Raw genomic sequence first — 20,327 nt, 5'->3', positions numbered from 1 at the left:
GAAAAACAACTTGTAACATAAAATAAATAGATGAAGAGGTACTCAGGTGGTATAAAAATAAATAAATTAGGTAGCATTGACTACGACAATAACTTAACTAAAATAAATAATATTAATACTAATGACAAGTTATTTTAAATTAAAGTCTAGCGGCTCATCTACACATTGATAAACCATAATAATATCGTGTATTTTCCGTTGCCCCTAGTTCAAACTTTCCAATATTTGAAAAGAGGTAACAGAAGATTGTACTTAACAGATATTTAATACTACATTTGTATTCACTTACTGCAATTCCGTTTAATAATTTAATTTAATATTGAAATAACATCATACTTTATCGTTCTCAAGTCTGACTTGAAAATATTATGAAATTCAAACATTTTTGAAAATAGGAAACAATCATGAAGCTTCTTCACTGGTAGACGTCAACATAATAATCTCAATAATTACAATATCGCTATAAGTGATACATTTACTTATTTGTTGCAAATTTGTTTGAGCACTGGGATAACACACAAATAAATACAATTGGCATGGTCCATATACTTCAGTCTCATCACACTAATATGTACAAATTGAGTTATTTAGACGACGTTACGAGTAGAACCGACTCTTTGAAATTACATGAGCGGTGGGCGGTGGGTGCGGCCGGGCTATCGTCGTGATAGCGGCTGTTTTCTTCTTCAGTGTCGTAATGGGACGCAGTTTCACGAAAAGCACTGCTGATAAAGCGCAGGAGCATAATAACGTGGCAAGAAGTGCACCAAGTGTGGCAGCAAATCCGGGAGTTGTCATGCACACTAAGCCCGGGGTTGGGATGATCTTGGGCGCTGCGTTTTCCTCAGCAGTATCCATATTTAAGTCGCCAGCAGACACAACACGAATGACTCTGTTTACTCCAACTTCCTTCTCTGGTGATGTGGCTCGTCGTTGCCTTCTCACTCTGCGCTCATCTCGCCTCGCTTCAGCTCCCACTGGGTAGGCATCTAGTTGAGGGGCTCCGTATTCTGCGTGAGGTGCAATCACATTGTGAGCTCCATCCGAACATTGCTCTGGGCAGCGGTATCTGCAAATCTGGATAGTACATTGGAAGTGGACTTCCATCGAATCCGGGAATTTGAAAGCTTGGAAGTGCGCGTACGAAAGCACGCTGGCGCTAGCTCCGAAGTTTTTGATCTTCGTAAATCTCGACATCAGTTTTGGTCTCGTTACACAGCCTCGCCTATCGACCAATTGTATAGGAGCGCGTTGACCGTCATGAGCTACACAGTCACGGACCAACATATCGAACTTCGCGTCGTCGTCTTTGATAGCTAGTACCATGGTCATCGTTTGCCCAATCTTTACCAATCCGGAAACTTCGGAAGCCCATGGACCCTTTCCTACTTGAATCTGCATCCAGCAACCGACATTGTCTCCAGCGAAGTCTGCTCGTACTACATCCAGCATATCCACAGGGAATGGTCTGAACGTGACTGCCTTTTCGTACTGGTCGTGCCACGTGCAACGCAGCTTGCGAGCCTGATCCCAAACTTCTTGTACTTGAGGGTCGTATTGTATGACGATAACGTTTTCGAAGTACGTTCCCGCAGCAGCGACGTCTCCTCTGTATCGGGGATCACCGCTTCCAGCCGTGCCACAAGCGTGAGCGCCTATTTCGAATGAAGCAGACGATCTGCCTAGGTTTGGAGGAAGGTGGACGCATTGGTGATTGGAGTAGTGTCCTTTTGAGAAAACGATTCCGAAGAATGGTTTGTCGAAGCTGAGGAAGACTCGCATGGCGTTCTTTTCACATTTTACATCGAGTGAAACGATCTTGGGCATGTCAGGTGCTGGAGCAGGCCACACGTCACCGGCGCCGCTGAACACTTTGTCACTGGCTGAGGTCTGGGCGTCGGCAGGAGGTGCGGGGGGAGGGGGCGGTCCGCGGAATCCAGGCCCGATGTCATTCTTGTGGTGGTTGCTCGGAGGTCCAAGAGCGAATGGCTTCGAATGAATGGGATGGTGATTCGGGATCCTCGGCATGCCTGTAAAAATAGAAAACAAAAAGTTTAAAACGTTTCTGATAAAATAACTTTTTGAACTTCATAAATTAGTATTTTGTCTGTCTCTCCCAAAAATTTATTGATAAATGATTACGTTAATTAGGATCATTAATTAAGCTATTGTAACTCCTACAACTGTCCTACTATAAATGACTTAGTGGTAGTAATAATAATAATAATAAAGCGAGAAAAAAGGTTTTCTAAATTATCAATGAGTTCCTTACCCAATGGGTGGTGTTGCTGATGATGCGGCGGGTTCTGCCTCCTATTATGCGGTGGCGGCGCCGGCGGCGGGGGTCCGTTGTACGCGTGGCTCGGGGTCTCTCTCTCCGCCGACTCCATGGCCAGCTGGTCTGATGATGGTTCCGCGGCGCTGTTGGCTTCAGACCCTGAGCCGCCTCCGCCGCCCCCGCTTTCGTTCGAAGACTGATCACTGAGAGCCCCGCTCTGGAAATGAGAGAAGAAAAATGTTTAATAGACGGTCACAAATAGATCGGTTTGATTGAGACTTTAGATTAAAGCTCTGAATAAGAATAGTGACTTCTTCTTCGCTAATGGATTTTTATAGATGGACAAGTTTTAGATCCTAGCTACCTACATAGGTGTTGCAGTGGTGGTCCAGTATAACTAGTAACAAACTATCATAGGCTACTTTGAATCCGTTACTAAGTACATCATATGTAGGGTTTCTGCTCGAGCTTTCTCGAACTCGAGAAAACTCGAGAAATTTGGCTTCAATCGAGACGAGAAAAAAATCACCGGAGCTCGAGAATTCTCGAGTTTCGATTTTGAAGCTTTGATATTCTTGAAAGCCTATTTTCTTAGACAAAAGTATATTTTTAATTATTTAATAGGCAAACGTTGCTTTTAGACTGGCCTAGTCTTTCCTTTTTTAACTGATTTGATTTGAAAGTAATGATTTAAATCGAAACTAAGTTATAATGTTCACCAACGAGTATTCTATATTTATTATTATGAATGTTTAACTCTGACTGATTTAAAGACGAAGATGCTTGGTGTTTCTTTGCTAGATCGAATCAGAAATGAGGAAATCCGTAAACCAACTAAAGTTGCTGACATAGCCCGACGGATTAGCAAGCTGAAGTGGCAATGGGCAGGGCACATAGTACACAGAACTGACGGCCGATGGGGCAGCAAGGTTCTGGAACGGAGGCCGCGTACCGGAAGGCGCAGCGTAGGACGTCCACCTACAAGGTGGAACGACGACATCGTAAAGGTAGCAGGGAAGCACTGGACGCAGGCTGCTACCAATCGATCAACGTGGAAAGCATTAGGGGAGGCCTATGTTCAGCAGTGGACGTCCTATGGCTGACATGATGATGATGATGATTTAAAGACTGAAAAATCTGTCTGTTAGTTTAGGTACTCGTGCCTCTTCGTAAAGTTTATTCAAGTCGTTATCTTTAAGTTTAAAAAAATATTAAAAGTTTTTTTTGTTTATAAAAAAAAACTAACATTTATCGTAATTTTGCTATTTGGACTTGTGTTCTTTGGAAAACAAGTGATTCAATTGATTTTTATTGTTATTTATCCTTAAAGTACACGCGACTTTATGACTTTTGTTATGATTATTAGTTAATATTAATTATGAAAGAAGATTTTATTTTTTGTTTCTTTCTTTACCAAAATAAGTGGTACTAAATTCTAATATTGATTGTTGTGCAATAAAAGTAGGTATATTACATTAAAAAAACCTGTGTTTTTATTATATTTCAACCGATTTCAACAGTTTTCATTAAAATACTCGAGACCCGAGAAAACTCGAGACTTTGGCCTCGAGAATTCTCGAAACTCGAGAAAAAAAATAAGTCGAGAAATCAGAAACCCTAATCATATGGCATGCCAAAGCGTACGAGTAAGTAATAGACGATCTAAAAGAGCTTGTGATGTGTCGCATTGGAAAGATATTCTGTCCAATTACGTACTAAAATGTATCATATCAGTCGTCACACATCTTTTACTTCATCCAAACTGTTTAATTATATGAATTCCTATCTATTTCCAAGTGGTCGGATTCCAATAACAGCCGACGTTACCAGTCCAATAAGTTCATTAATTCGAAACTGTTCCATCTTGTAGCAACATTTTATCGTATCTCATTTGAGTTACTCGGCTTTTATCGTTCCGTCAGCTTTCACTGCGCGTGGGTATTAAGAGTTATTTAATATGACACACTGGCCTTTTATAAGCGGACACCTGTATCAAAACTTATGTTACAACAATCAATGTAAATACTCGCACAACTAATTCTAGGTCGTGTGTGACCACGAGTTTTCTTGGATCACGTGAAAGTTGCCGCATTATACATATTCCTGTTTAGTCAAATCATCTCATTGCCGATCTCGTTTCCTAATTTTCATTGGACTGGTTTTTGGGGAAACTATTTTTGTTGTTAAAACGTGTTACGCGTGTGTTTTATAAGCAAAGTAACAACAAAACAAAGGTTTTGTGACTTCGCGTCAAGTTATTTTTTTTGTCTTTTGTGATTACATCGCAACTTTTGGTACTTCACTTTAACTGAATGAATACCTATTACGAGTATACATACATAGTACGAGTACATACCCTAACGATGCATAGAGATGGCCGGATGGCCGTTTAAATAGTGGCTCTCCAAGAAATGATCAAATTATTATAATTCGACATGTACGGGTGGCCTCATAATTTTCTATTGCGATCCTATCACCGTGGGTGTTGACACCTTTCTGTGAACCCCACATTAACGAATCGTCAAGGCTTTTATAACCTTCATTTGTTTCGCCTCGAGGTATGAAATTAGAAAGTATTGCCACATCAAATGCGTTAAGTCTTTTTTTATTTTCGATAAGATTTATGATGGCCCGTGGATACTCCTTCGTATCATCCAGCAATTATATTAGATTGGGACTCAAACCAAGACCGATTGTTACGTGGATTGTGTAACGAAATAAATAGGAGAAAGTTTAGGGATCTTGATGTTTATCTAAATGATAGAGCATCGACCAGTTTTGTCTGTCCGAGGACTGTTTAAGACGAATGGGAATAAAATACTTTGGTGCTACCCTACAATGTCATTTATGTGGGACCAAAGTTCTTGATCGAGACAACTTTTACATTGCACGGGTGGCCCGGGACATACTTAATTTTCGAATGTTGTTAAACACGTTTCAACATTGCATATTTTCGATTATAGTGGCGTATACAAAGATAAAATTTATCGTTTGTTTAATCCTTAGATTAAATCACTTGTTACATTTAAAAGCTTTCTGTTATAGTTTTTAACTATCGCAATACCTAATTGTTTACGTATTTTTATCAGGTTCTACGTATTCTTCTTTTCTTTCTTTTTTTTATGTGACAGGAGGCAAACGAGCAGACGTATCATCTGACGGTAAGTGATGTAGATTCTTATGTTGAAGAAAATACTTCAACACTGTGGTACTTAATGTTATGTACTGTTATAAAAACATGCTATACCATTTGGCTAACATAACTGTCATATCAAAATAATTGTGTTAATATAATTTGACTAGTATTCGACGTTACTTATCATTTCAACGGGTCTCGGATGCTTATGGCTGACATGCAATTTACCCGAGTATATCATTACACGAGTATACTCGCTCGATGACGGAGTTCATTCGAATGACCGTCATTCAATACTTTCTTTGACGACATTCCAGCAAAATTAGCTCGTTTCTCGTTTATAAGTGTTAGTTATGATATTACTACGGAGTTCTTTGTGAAACTCGATGGTGGCAGGGTTTGCAAGATTATTAATTAGACACAAAGTAGTTATCATTAGCTCGATAACTCTACCTACGTTTGTATATGTCAACGTGAAATTGTGAACTCTGTCAGTTTATAATATAACGCGTTAGATAGTAAACTAACAGTGGGTTAGGTTAGGTTAGATTGTAATTTAACTACGTCAGATTACAATCTGACGGAATTCACAATTTTACGGTGACATATACATGTAACAAACTGAAGATTATTACGATTAGACCCCTTTTTTAATTGTATTCAATAAGATAAAATATGGGACTATGACAGAACAAGAACTACTTTAATACAAAATGGTCTAAATAAGCAATCTAAACTTTTTCATGTTCATAAACATTTTTTCAAAACTCTACATAGGAAGCAGTTATTAAAAATTAACAATGTTTGCTTATTTCCCCGAAAATATGTTAATACATAATTGACTTTAAACGGTCATAAAAAGGTCAAGTATTAAATTAAAATGACTCTACATCGATGTATATCACTCGTAAGACTCCAAAAGTTAAGTATCAGACTAACTTATAAAGTTCAAATTATGACCTGAACAGCCCCATCAATTCCAAACATTATAAAAGATGCAAAGCCTCCGATAAGTTACTTAGAACCAGATTCATAATTCAAGCTAACAGGCCTTTTACATTGTCCCTTATGCCCAAGAAAATAAGGCTTAAACTGCTGTTGTCGATGAGAGTACCCTCTCAAGTGCAGTGTGTCAACGCGGCCGTTGCTCCACGAACTAATTTTACTTTCATTAAATGCCTGAAGATGTCGAGCGACTATAGGATTAGTGTACACTACAGGATGCGAGCTACTTACGATGTATTTGTAAAAATCGGATTATCTAATGGCATAGTCAGCAATTCTGAATACAAAGTTTACGAGTACGGAAAGTTTTCGAGGTTAGTGAAGTCAAGAAGTAAAAAATCTTGTGTGTGCTAATAGTAGAACAGCCAGGCTCTAAAGTATTGTGGCTAATCGATATTATAACTGCTGCTGTCATCTATGACTACTTTCGTACCTATGCTTTTTCAAAATAAATATTACGCTCTCTTGTAGCAGAGTTTTGGGCTAACACTGTATAAGTAGGTATGTTTGTCGACACGACAAGAAGAAGACGAAGAATATTAAGCTGAGCTGTGTAATCTCATGGTGTAGCATCTCATGTAGTGTGATTTTAGCTTTAGAGCCATGAACGCTTTCAGTTGCCTTATGGATTTATGGGACCGGCTTTTTGTGGCATTCTAGTTTGCCATGGATCTAAGGCATCATTATGAACGTAAACAACGTCCGAGTTTGAAGTACCTATCATTGGAACACCAACCTATTCCAACACTTAAAGATGATTCTACAGACATAAATACTTTAAGAAAACATAATTAAGCTGGTCGATTACCAACAATCAGGTGCTATTTTATGGTCAAAGGACTGACCTACTTTCAATTAGAATTAGCATTTTAAAGCATCTTTAAAGGAATCATTCCCAAAATCAAATTCATGCTAAACACACCCTGAAAAGTGTCAAAGCCCTTTAGCTGAGCTTACAATGTTAGCCTATAAACATACTGAAATACACGTGTTTTTCATTATACAAAAATACTCATTCCATATCAAACAAAATTGACTTCATATGTCCCATGAAATACAAACCTTATTTACACGACCGTAACAAAACGAATTCCGCGCGTTACAAACATCCGAACCGGAATATTGTACGTGCCGTAAAACCGGAGAATAGGGTGAACCGACAAATTGTCGGCAGCCACAAAGCCGACAAGGATTTCAAGTTCAATGTGTGTCGGCGGTGTGGGTCGGCGGGAAAGCCGGCTTTACCTAGTGATGTGGCGTGTTTATTAACATGTTTGTTACTCTTTCACGCAAAAACTACAGAACGGATTTTAATGAAACTTTACAGTATTATTCTTTATAATCCAGAATAACTGAATCTGTGACAAACTAAATTTCACGCGGGTGAAGCCGCGAGCAAAAGCTAGTATGCCATAATATTAAGTGTGGATAGTAAGGAGATTTTAAAAAACAACATGCTTTTGATTTGAACTCTCACATTTTCCTTAGTCGTCATTATCGTAGAAGTTTCATAACAAAGGTACTCATACTTCATTCAAGTATAAAACAAACGTGCTCGAGTATGATATGACTGTCCCATCTCTACCGGCTCTTTCTACGAGTATTGTCGTAAATTGGAATCGGTCAATGATGACTTGTTTTTCTAGAAACAAGTCGGAATCGGTCAATGGTGACTTGTTCTCGAACAAGTCTGGAATCAGGACGAGCACCCTACTCTATCGGTTGTTAGCTTGCCGATGACTGTCGTAAAATAGTTGATTATATCTTTATTATGTTTATCTTGCATAAACGAGGAGCCTCGTCAAATATTATTGAAAAGAGGCTTATGGGCGAGGAAAAGCTTTGACAATCGAAACTGATACAACAATGTTAACAGAAAAAAGTTATATCAAAAATAAAAATTCATAATCAACCAACTTCAATCAACTGAAAAAGTACATACTAAAACACTTATGACTTATGAAGCTTAACCCTGGGACAATTGGACCCCTGTGACAACTCGACTCCTGCGACAACTCAACCCCTGCGACAACTTGATTTTTTTCAACACTCAACACTTTTGACTTACTTCAAATGGTTTGACGACTGCTGGACCCATTCTGAGACATATCAGACTTGAGCTGTCATATAATAAAATTAAAGTATTAGCATGTACTATCATTTAAGGTAGGTGTATTAAAGTGCTACATTTCTGGGGACGGAATTCATACAAAAGAACAATGTCTTTAGGTTTGGCATTTTACCTCATAAAAAGATTTTATCTATTAATTACAAACTATTTTAAAAAGAAATAAGTTTATGATCAAGAATTTTGTATTAATGATTACGCTTGATGATTAAGCCAAGTTACAGCCAAACTTCGGACAGTATTCAACTTTATTATCATTTTGAAGACCCACTTCAAGAATTTTACCAAGATGTCTACCAACACACTTTCTTATTTACGATGCTGTCTTCTCTAAGTACTTAAGTTTGAAACTTACGCCCCCAACTTTGGCAATTTATATCTAATGTGTTAACTAAGGGTATCAAAATGTAGAGATAAATAATATAGAGCGTCTTGTCTAGTTAAGTAGGATTATTTTGTATAGATAACATTTGGTAAGCTCACAGACCTCTTTCCATGTTCTGTGGGTAGGCTTTTGTGTACAGAAATAGTAAATAATGAGTTCATGTGGCAGTATTTAATCCTTGGCAAAGAAAATTATTTCTTTATAATCATTATACCTACATAACAAAAATACTCGTACCTATATTATACCTTGGTAACTACCTATTTAAAGCTATAATGAAAATAATTCAATTCATAATTACTAATTATTAGTTATTACTTAATATGAAAAAATCATACCTATCAATAGTTTCAGGCCCCTACGTATGTTTAAATTTCAAGTCCCTTTAAACTGACATAGATGCTTTATAATCTAGAACTAGATCAAAAGAAAAGTTAAATTACTTACTGTTAAGTAAATATAGTTTAGCTCTTATATTAAGCAAGATGGCTTACTTGTTTAATGCTTAGGATTTAAAATCGTCTATTACATTCATCTTTACAAACAGTAAGCAGCAAACAATTAATTTTAAGTGTTGTAATATAGATGTAGAGAATAAACATTTCTTCTTTCTTTCTTTCAAACAAGTAAAAACCGATGCAATATTGTTGTGGTTCAATACCCTTTTTCTGAGTAGGGTAAACAGGTAAATAGTGGACATAGACGGAACTCGGCACGTCCGTCCTGACTGGGTCGTGGCCATATTTGGCGTAGATACCTGGTGACCGGCTTAGATTCATCTCGCTCGGACCATACTAGATCAGACACGCCCTGTTGTTTTGATTCAAAGTACGTTTATGTGTTATCGAGGCTTATGGGTAAAAAGTGAGGCCTGATTTTTAGAGCTACTTAACTACTACAGGCATGGTGCATAATGAGTTGATTCCTGTGGTTAGAGTGGAAGGATGACGTGTGACGTAACAGAGTTGTCACCTGTCCTGTCACCCTGTGGTTGTCACAGGAACCTTTTTATTATCCGCAACGAGGAAACACTTGGTCTTGGTCTGTATCTCACCTGCTGGTAATTAATTACCTATTAAGGGAGAGTCCGCTAATTTGGACCAGTTTTTTTCAATCCCATTTTACACATAGTTTTCTTTTGTTTTTGCTAATGTCCATGGTATATAATAAAAGATACATTATTCAACTTACTATTTCATAAGTATTAATTAACATGATTGTAGTATATTTAGCACAAATCAACAAAGTACGAGTTCAGAGCTGCGGTCCAATTTAGCCAACCGGTTCGATAATTTGTACCACAGGGTTACTAAATTGGATTTCATTAAATTTCAAGCCTTTAAAAAAACTATGGCAAAATATTATACGATTCATTCTTAACAAATTAGGAAACGAAGAGGAACAGTAGTTAATAACATAGACAATCGATATTGTTTTACACGTTATCACGATTTTGAGTACAAGTTTTGTAATTCCAATTATCGTAACGCACACTTGTACCTAATCTACTTTGCCAGTCTTTTGCTTTCATTTATTGTTAGTCAAACATAACTACGCTATTATAACTTCAAAATATGATTTACTAAAAAAAATTTCAAAATCCTTTGGTAAAGTTCCATACAACTTGATGTGGTACAATTTAGCCGACTAGGTGATAGTGCTTTTAAAAAATCGGTAAAAAATATAGCTTATAAATACCGAAAAATGTTTCAAATAATTGTAATCCACACTAATTTACGCTTCTAAATAATATATTAGAAACACCCTGTGATTAAATTTAACAAAATTACAATCTAAACATGTATTGTCAAAAGTTACTTGAAAACAATGAAAAAATACTTTTCAAAATAAAACACACGTGTTTGTTGTCACGGCAAAAACCACATGGCCGATATTAATTGATTTTAGTTGTGTATCGCTGAGTGTTGCAATTAAAGACATTCAATAAATACTTTACGAAATATGAGGGTGGTACAATTTACCCGGCGGTACAATATACCGAACTCTCCCCTATACATTTAACGTTGACGGCCTGACGTTTCAAATTGAAAGAAAGCTTTAGCTAGTATTTAACTAAGTAGTTGATCTATGATTAAAATAATCGTGTATCATCGATGTTTAAATGTAAATACTACTTAGGTATTTTATTTTATTTTCTGCTTTCTGCCTAACTCTACAATTTCCACGCCAATACATACAAAATACGGTACGTAAATAAACTTGTCACCGTAATTACACAATTTGCGTATCACAAAAACCGTAATCCGCATCCGATTGGCGAGAAGGAAATCGAATTATACATCGAGTGAGTATTCTTAATCGATTACAGTAATTTTGTGAAACCAGCCGACTGACGGCGGCCGGCGGCTAGTGATGTGCCATAAACGGCTCAGGCTGTCGATTAAAAATCATTAACTTTCATTTGTCGAGCAAAATTATGTACGCTCGTGAAGTGTAAAATATATCAGACGATTTGCCTTTAGTAGTTGGTGGTGGTGTATTATGTTTTGCTTTCTTGATCAATCATGTAAATCTCTTATAATTAAATTGAATTCAACAAAACTGATAATTACAATGACAAGGTAATTAATTTTAATTCATTAGTCCGAGAATGTCGTTAGTAGAAATCAGGCCGCACTGTACAGCTATAAAACTTACACCGCGCAAAAACATTACATGTGACTGGAGCCTCGTTAAGAAAATCAAAGCAACAAAGTAGGAACTCCAATTAATTATTATTGATCAATTTATTATTTATGTTATTTCTATTCGCGTATCGCAAATCCAAGATCGGACAACAACTTTTTATCGATACAATCGGCACGCTCGATTTATTGTAATCGTTCCAATATCTATGCCTTCTTAATTTAAACTTGACCATAGATAACATGCGAACAGTTTAACTCTGACTAATGTTTGCATTTTTTTTTTGTTTTTATTAAACACTCTTTTATTTCTTTACTGACAGGTTGATTGATTCCAGTGAATGGATTAATCAGGAGTATTATTAATATGCACCTAAGCACTTTCTTTCTACTAAAATATTATAAGAAGTTACAATAAGGCTGAGTTGCACCACTTAACTTTGACCGCAACTAATAACGATAACTGGTGCTTTTTGTATGGAGTTTGACAGATTTTTGACGTTAGACAAAGTTAAAGGAAGGTGGTGCAACCCAGCCTAAGTGTATTTTTCCTGTCATGTGTATGAAATAATGAAATGCGGGTAACCCGCATGATAATTTAATTTTAGTTAGTGTTCAGTTTCTAAAAGTATCTTTCAGCAATTACTACTTACACGTGGACTATATGTACCTATTCTCAAGTCAGGCGGGAAGAGACATATTTTTTAATTATATCAATTGCAGAATACAATGAAAATAAATTGGTCATTACTGCATACGATAACATAGATTATTAATCTGTGTTTCAAACCTCAGTCATACAATGTAGAATGCAAATCAAATTAAATATAAATTGTAGAGAGAACAAAAAGTGTACAATTTGTTTAAGCTGCGAGACTTAGTGGTGTCCACACAATTTCCAGTGAAACTGCATTGCGATCATTATTTGGAAAGTAAATCGGATCGCATGCACGGCGATATTTCCAAAACCGCAACGCATTAGTATTCGATGGCCGGTCTAACCTCCGGGAATGCACTAGGTCAGGAGTGTTCAGACTAAGCATTGGTTATTATATCGACTAAAGTCTATTGGATTTATTTACTTACTGGTTTCTAAAACAATCAGCTTTATATTTTTACCTACAAAACATTAAAGATCTTAATTATTGGAAATTCTTTATTTCTTAAATTGGGGATACAATATTATTTATTTTATTTACGTGCTTCCTCTGATGGACTGTAATATTAATCTACGTTTAACTTACGTTTAATGTTAATCTACGTTTCACTTCAAATAATCTGGTTTTGAAAATTACTAATTTTTTTCCGGTTTGACACTCCTGCACTACACCCGATGCAATTACGAGTATATCGGTAGCGTGACTTGCGCTTTTCAGGCGCTTAACAAAAGCAACGTTGAAAGCTCTAAAAAATTCAGCTACTTCTTGATGCAAGCCTTTATTCGCTCTAGTGGCGTTTGTAAAAGATATACAATGAAGAATCTCTGGAGAACTTTGCTAACTATGTTATTCCCAGAAAAAACATTTAAACTCATAACTTTTTTCTTAACCACATCTTCAATTTTCTGTTCAAATATTTTGTTTATGTTTGAAAATCAGTTATCTGTGAAAATTCGTAAATCATTTTAATACAACAGTACTTATCTGTAATGATTAATGAAATATTGTGCAATTAATTTTCTGTTGATCTACTAGTTTACTATTAGAATATTGGAAACAATATTTTGGTATCGTTGGTTGTAAATAAAGAAAAAAACCGGCCAAGTGCGAGTCGGGCTCGCACACCGAGGGTTCTGCCGTACAAACGTANTGTTCGAACTTCGAAAAGTAAATACGCGGTAAAAATTTTACAGTCTTGGGTAAATTATTTTTGTATTGTCGGTTAAACAAATAAAAATAAATATTTGTCGTGATCTCTTGCGAAATTACCAACACTATTTTATTAATTATAGACAATAATAATATAGGCAAAAGAATAGAGACCAATTCTCTATTTTTATGGTCTTATGACGTAGGAAGAATATTATTTGCCAGACTATTTGATGTCAACAGCAAGCAACAAGCACTCACAGCTTTACCTAATCAGTGAAAATTCAGCAATCAGAAAAATAAAAATAAAAATGGTGATGCAAAACTAATACATAAATAATTTTACATAGTGAGAATGGTTTTAATTTAAAACCATAAATTAATATCTCCGACAGTTCAAAATAAAAAATATTCAAATTATTATATTGAACAGTTAACAGGAGAAACTCGACACATAAACATTGACTTGTTAAACCAATACCCGCCTTCACGGTGTTAATTTAAATTTTTGTAGTCGCCAGCAATTACATTTCGTTTCCAAAGTCACTTTAGTAAAGTGACCCTTATAGCAACACCATAAGACACACCTACAGGGTGAAATATAGATCAATGGCATATTAACTTTACTCATGGTAGATTCCCCAAATCTATATATATAAAAGAAAGTCGTGTTAGTTACTCCACTTATAACTCAAGAACGGCTGAACCGATTTAGCTGAAAATTGTCAGGGAGGTAGTTTAGAGCCAGGAGAAGGACAAGGGATACTTTTTATCCCGTTCAAAATAAAAAAAGTCTGCTTATTTATTGCCATTAAGGCGGAACAAAGTTCGCCGGGTCAGCTAGTATGAGATAAATCTAATGAGTTTTTTGTCTTTATTTTTACTATTGACTTACTTGTACGCAAATAAAGAAATTTGATTTGATTTGATTTGTATTAGTGAGCTCTTATGCACATCAGCGAAATGGCACCCAATATCCTGCTAATATTATAAATGCGAAAGTGTGTATGTCTGGATGCAGACATTCAGAGATGTCTGGATGTCTGGAAGTTTGTTAGATTTTGTTGAAACTTTACAGTATTATTGTTTGTAACCCAGATTAACATATAGGCTATAATTTATGCCGATCTGTGACTAAATTTCACGTGGGTGAAGCCGCGGGCAACAGCTAGTATCAAAATAATATGCCACAGTAGGTAAGTTTGATATACTGTCGCAAGGTTTTAATTGTTGCAATTTTAACTCATTTGTCTCATATTTGGGGATTGTACTATTTATCATGTGTAGAGTTTAAAAAGACGCCAACGATTTAAATATCACCCTGTATTTTGTCGTGGCGTGGTATAGCAAGTCAATTAAACAAATGTTTAATTCACGAAAGCTGTTCTGTTATGAACTTACGAGCGGGGCGGAGGTAATATCTGCTGCCATCTTTGGCTCACTGCATATCGCGATACAGGGTAGCGTTCGCAAACAAACGTTTAAAATATGGATTTACTCTGAAACACGTGAAGTAATGGGCAGGGCACATAGTACGCAGAACTGACGGCCGATGGGGCAGCAAGGTTCTGGAGTGGAGGCCGCGTACCGGAAAACGCAGCGTGGGACGTCCACCCACAAGGTGGACCGACGACATCATAAAGGTAACAGGAAGGCGCTGGACGTAGGTCGCTACCAACCGGGCAACATGGAAAGCATTGGGGGAAGCCTATGTTCAGCAGTGGACGTCCTATGGCTGAGATGATGATGATGATGATGATGATAAATCCCAGTCACAATTTGTTTACAGAAATGGAAACTACTACTAGTATTGACAGATCTATCAAACCACTGGATTGGGCTGAAAGGCACTCAGATAGTTATTATGACGTACGTGTATGCCTACGTCATAAGTGCTGAGAAAGTATTTTCCAAAATTCATCCCCTTGGGGTATGATATCGGGGTCCAAAGTTTGTATGAAGAAACGTGAGATTTAGAAATTCATAGGAGAAAGACGCAGACCTGAAAATAAAACCAGACCAGTCTCTTTTTCACATAGAAATGGACTGTCTAATCTAGACTAGGAATAATAACACGTAATTTTACATTATTATGTCCCTTCTGAGAATAGAATTTAGCACTCTTTACCACTGGGCCATAGAGACTCCACCACTCTCTACCGCTAGCTTACAACCATGATCGCGATACACGTGTACTAAATAGGCCACAAGTCTTTTAAGTATTTCGTAAACACTACAACAAAGGCTGAACAAATCCCTACTTTTGTTCCAATAAATACAACCTTATTTATTTTGTTCCTGTTTTCCCAACGCTACAACAATACCGTGTTATTGAGTTTGTTTGTAACATTCCGTTTAAAAGTTATTGCGCGACAAAAAACCACCTTCAGAGCCTCCCCGAAGATCTACATTCGAATTGCCCACGATTGAGATGTAGCGATTTATTAGGGTTCTGCAACCTGGATTTGAAATCCTCGAGAGCTTTTTCTATTAGACGCAGCTGCTACTGCTAATCTTTTTCTTTTAATACTTTCCATAGACCCAAGTGAAGCCTAACCATCACTTTTCGTCAAGTGAGACGCATTCCAAAAAGTGCATTTCACTTCCTCGTTAAAAAATAAAAGTTTGCCGAAAAGAGTCGTTAGATCCCGTGATACTGAGACAGTACATCAAACTAAACACTTAAATTCTTATGAAATTGTAATAACCGCCATATTGCAACAAAAATATAAACTTGATGTGCTCGACTCACAAAAAAAAATCCCACGTATTGCTGACTAAGGCGAAACGAAGAGATCAACTTAAGAGAGCCATAATATTCACTGAAAAACTCCTGCTTCCAGAATCTAAGCTAAGTAAATTCTAATACTAACTACGAAAATTATAATCCATGACTGTTACAACCTAATTTCCGTATCAGTTTCTGTCTGATACAGGTCATGTAGATAGGTACAGTCGACAACACATCATTCTGTACATGTTTGAAATAAAGAAAGAAAGAAAAAATATTTATTTGGTTCTAAAAATAGCTGTTGTTTGTTTCAAAGTAACATTATACACTTCTACGGTACTCGTATTTACCTTCAGATGCTGTCGCCTGTTCCTACTTACAGGCTGATACTATACTGAACCCTAATTGAGACCACGATCGCACTTGCCGGATCCTGCAACAGCCCGTTAGCAAAAGGATTTATCTGCCACGCCCTCGTAAGACAGGAATATATTGGTCGGAATGCCTCCGAGTGCAGTGTCTTTATCATAGAGTAGGGCATCGGTTCCCAAAGTGGGCGGGACGCCCCTAGAGGACAAGGAGAGTCATTCAGTCAATCAGTTTATTTGCCTATTATTATTATTCTATTACATATATTGTGAAGAAGCTGACAAATGTAATTGAGTTTCAACCCCCCAACCAAAGTATTATAACTCCGAGTGCAGTGTCTTTATCATAGAGCAGGGCATCGGTTCCCAAAGTGGGCGGAACGCCCCTAGTGGGCAGCAAAAGACGTGCCAACCGCGCACGATCGCTGTGTAAGCCTTTACTAAGTTAGCTAAACATTAGTAAACATGTTTAGCTAACATAGTAAAGGAACAGCATTGGGCCGGAAAAAAAAAGTGTGGGCGATGATCTGTGGGCTGAGTGTGTGTGAGTTTACATCAAACGCTCTGACAAAATATATGAAAATTTCCATTTTTGAAAGTTTCCCGCTAGGGGCGCTGTACATTGTACAATCCATCATACATTTAATGTAATTTTTTGACGCATTTATAAAAACCTCACACTAGGCCCTCTGGTGAAGGTTGCAGTTACCTGGATGCGAGCAGCGCAGGAGAAGTAAAAGTGCCTTCTAAAAGCCTATTTGCAAAAATTAATGAGTTTTAAGAGTTTTATGAGGTTTTAAGTTTTTTTATGCAGGACAAGGCAGGTATTTCACCGCAATCGTACCTGGTGTTAGGTAAGATGCAGTCTAGGATGGTACATATCTGCCCTGTAAGTGCCTATTCACTCTCGCCTTGAAAAGGCCCAGATTACAGTGTTCAGGAAAGACAGCAGCAGGCAGCGAATTCCAGTCCCTAGCTGTTCGCATTATAAAAGAGTCATCGTAAGTCGTTGTAGAAAGCCTTTGTCCATGCCGGTTTATAAATTTTTTACTAGAGTGTAATCTTCTAATCTAAGATTTTCATATTATGTTCATCGTCAGTGTCCTGAAAAAGCCTACATAATAAAAATGAATTTGAATTTGTAGACATTGAAAAGAAGAGATACTTTTCTGATAGATACATGACTATTTTAATTTTCTCAGAAATTCTTAAAATTATAGCATCAGATGCAACTTTTGTTACTTAACGCCACACATTAAAACTGTATGCTTATAGAAATTAAAATCTTGTTTTGTAGAAAGGAGGTTTCATCAAGAACAGTTTGAGATCCTCTGAACTATAGTTTCTGTTGAAACCCGCTTATCCTTATTTATTAGAAGATAAAGCTTTTGCTTGCAAAACGTTGTGTTTATAAGCCTTTTGAAAACATGATTAAGATTACGAAACGGTAGCGACTAAGGAGTTTTAGAAACTTTAGAACTTAGAGGCGATATAAAGGACTTACTGCCTCTATTTAATAATCAAAGCTGAGGGAGAGTGAATTATCGTTGTCCCACAATATCAGCAATATTAACGATAATCGATTACCTGGAAATAGTTGTTTTTCATTCAGAACAAAGCAAGTACTTAACTGCAATCACACCTGATAATATGCAGTCTAGGATGGTACATACCTCCCTGTAATTGCTGTAAGTGCCTGTTCACTCTCGCAATGTATAATATTGGTAGTCTATCGAGACTATTGAGAGTGAGCTATCAAAAATATCAAACGGTATCGGCTCAGAGTCAATAACTCTCGATGAACTCTTGAACCTCACACAACTGCATTTCAGTCTGAGTTTGAATACTTAATTACGCCCGTATTCACATACATTACTATGACGTCTCACAGTACGCGTGGACGCACAGGGTGACACGCGAACCAATCACAGAGCTCTATTCAACGCTGTGCGTTCGATTTGCTGCTGAAACGGACGTTAGTCCTGTAAATAATAAGTTACTAACTTTGCAAACTTTTTATTATCTAATCGCTAGAAGATGAGCTCTCTTCGGAACTGCTGGACTCAGTCGAATTGTATCCCCAGGCTTCCACCTGGAACTTGTACAGGTTCATGAACGTCACCGNTTTAAGAAGTGTTTGATATGAATTTCAACTTTAATATCTCTACGCGTTCATGTGAAAAAGGGTAGGTAGTAAGTTTATAATTATTAAAAAAATATTTTATGTCATGTAAGCAAAAATAATATTTTAAATTTTATATAACTTCAAATTTATCATTTTCGCAATTTTTCCTTTATCTGTACTATATAACGTTGCTTCGTGCCGAATTTCAAGATTCTGAGTTCACAGGAAGTACCTTGTAGGTTTTGATTCCCTAGCGTGTGACGGAAATTCGTCTAAGGTGTCGGTATAAACTGCTGTATCTTTTGATCGCGTTAACTTAGAAGTTTGATTTTTTTACTTCTTAAAGGGACAATAGATCTAGGTATTTGGTATAAATTTCAATTTGATACCTTTATTCGTTCGTGAGAAATAAGGTAGTAAGTTTCATTTTATTAAAATATTTTTATTATATTATATAACTAAAAAAATGTAATTTTCGCAATTTTTCCTATATTTGCATTATATGACAATGCTTTATGCCAAATTTCAAGATTCTGAGTTTACGGGAAGTATCCTGTAGGTTTTGATTCCTTAGCGAGTGTCGAAAATTTGTTGAAAATATCGACATAATCGGCTGTATCTTTTGATTGGCTTGGCTTAGAAGTTTGATATTTTCACAGCTTAAAGCGACAATAGACCTGAGTATTTCATGTGAATTTCAGCTTGATACGTTCACGCGTTCTTGAGATAAAGGGTCTTGACAGACGGACGGACGGACAACAAAGTGATCCTATAAGGGTTCCGTTTTTTCCTTATGAGGTACGGAACCCTAAAAAATAACAACAACAACATCTCATTCATTAATCAATCACCTGTTTGTTATTTTAATTACTTATATCCAATTAACATGATGTTGCCGAAGCATTAGTTAGTAGTAGCGGACTTACTGCTATATTTGCCATTTCATTTTTAAATATTTGTAGAGCTAAATCGCACATTTCCCAATTACATAAGGTGTTACTTTTAAGTCTCCCCGATACTTCGCGTTGAGCTTGCACTTTGAACTTGACGTGAGAAGCGTACAGTTGAGCTTAATGACACGTGTTGAAAACGAAATTCTGAGCCAAACTCTACTTTTTTTTAATAAATTCTTTCTATGAGTGTTCAAAGAGCCTATATGCCTTGGATAAATAAGACGTCGGCTCACAAAAAACATTTCCTTCTACGATATTATTCTGAGCTTCTACATAGCATCCTCTTCATAAATTATAAACTTGCTCGCCATCCAAACAAATACCAAAACAATGAATTACCTATAACAAAACGACTTTTAATTAGTGCGATACGCTTTGGCTTTGCTCCTTTCTTATTGCAACACATAAAGCCGCTACGTGCCTGTATTAAAAAGTGTGTAATGTGTTTTTTATTGTAGCTCATTATTTTAAGCTAATAGGCACCATGCCGGCCAGCCAATCATTGGCAGAACGTGATCTACTAGTAAAATTATAGTGGTCTGTTATAAGTTGGTCTAATTTTGTACTCTAGCTCTTATGGTGGTATAAACACTTTTTTTCTTAGTAGACCTTGATAAGGTATTTCATCAAGCACTAACTTTTCTCACGAATTTGCACACAAATACATTCACGACTGGACGATTAAATGATAAGTTTTATTAGAAAACTTAATAATAGATTAGTCATAACTTATGTTCAGGATTTTTTTCATAATTTGATTAAATG

General features: G+C 36.6%; 1 protein-coding gene across 1 annotated transcript in view; it reads right to left on the bottom strand.

The window, feature by feature from the left end:
• dy (transmembrane protein dusky) overlaps positions 1 to 20,327 on the bottom strand; it is a 51,268-nt gene continuing 30,941 nt past the window's right edge. The window contains exons 3-4 of the mRNA XM_028323028.1: positions 2,273 to 2,495; positions 1 to 2,030 (exon numbers count right to left, since the gene is read on the bottom strand). Of these exons, the coding sequence (XP_028178829.1) occupies positions 598 to 2,030; positions 2,273 to 2,495 (1,656 nt within the window). The 3' untranslated portion in view covers positions 1 to 597. The remainder of the gene's footprint in view (positions 2,031 to 2,272; positions 2,496 to 20,327) is intronic.

This window comes from Ostrinia furnacalis, unplaced genomic scaffold, assembly GCF_004193835.3.
Source record: "Ostrinia furnacalis isolate ACB-3 unplaced genomic scaffold, ASM419383v2 OfSCF0587, whole genome shotgun sequence".
NCBI classification, from domain to species: Eukaryota; Metazoa; Arthropoda; class Insecta; order Lepidoptera; family Crambidae; genus Ostrinia; species Ostrinia furnacalis.
This window is presented reverse-complemented; position numbering and strand designations above follow the sequence as displayed.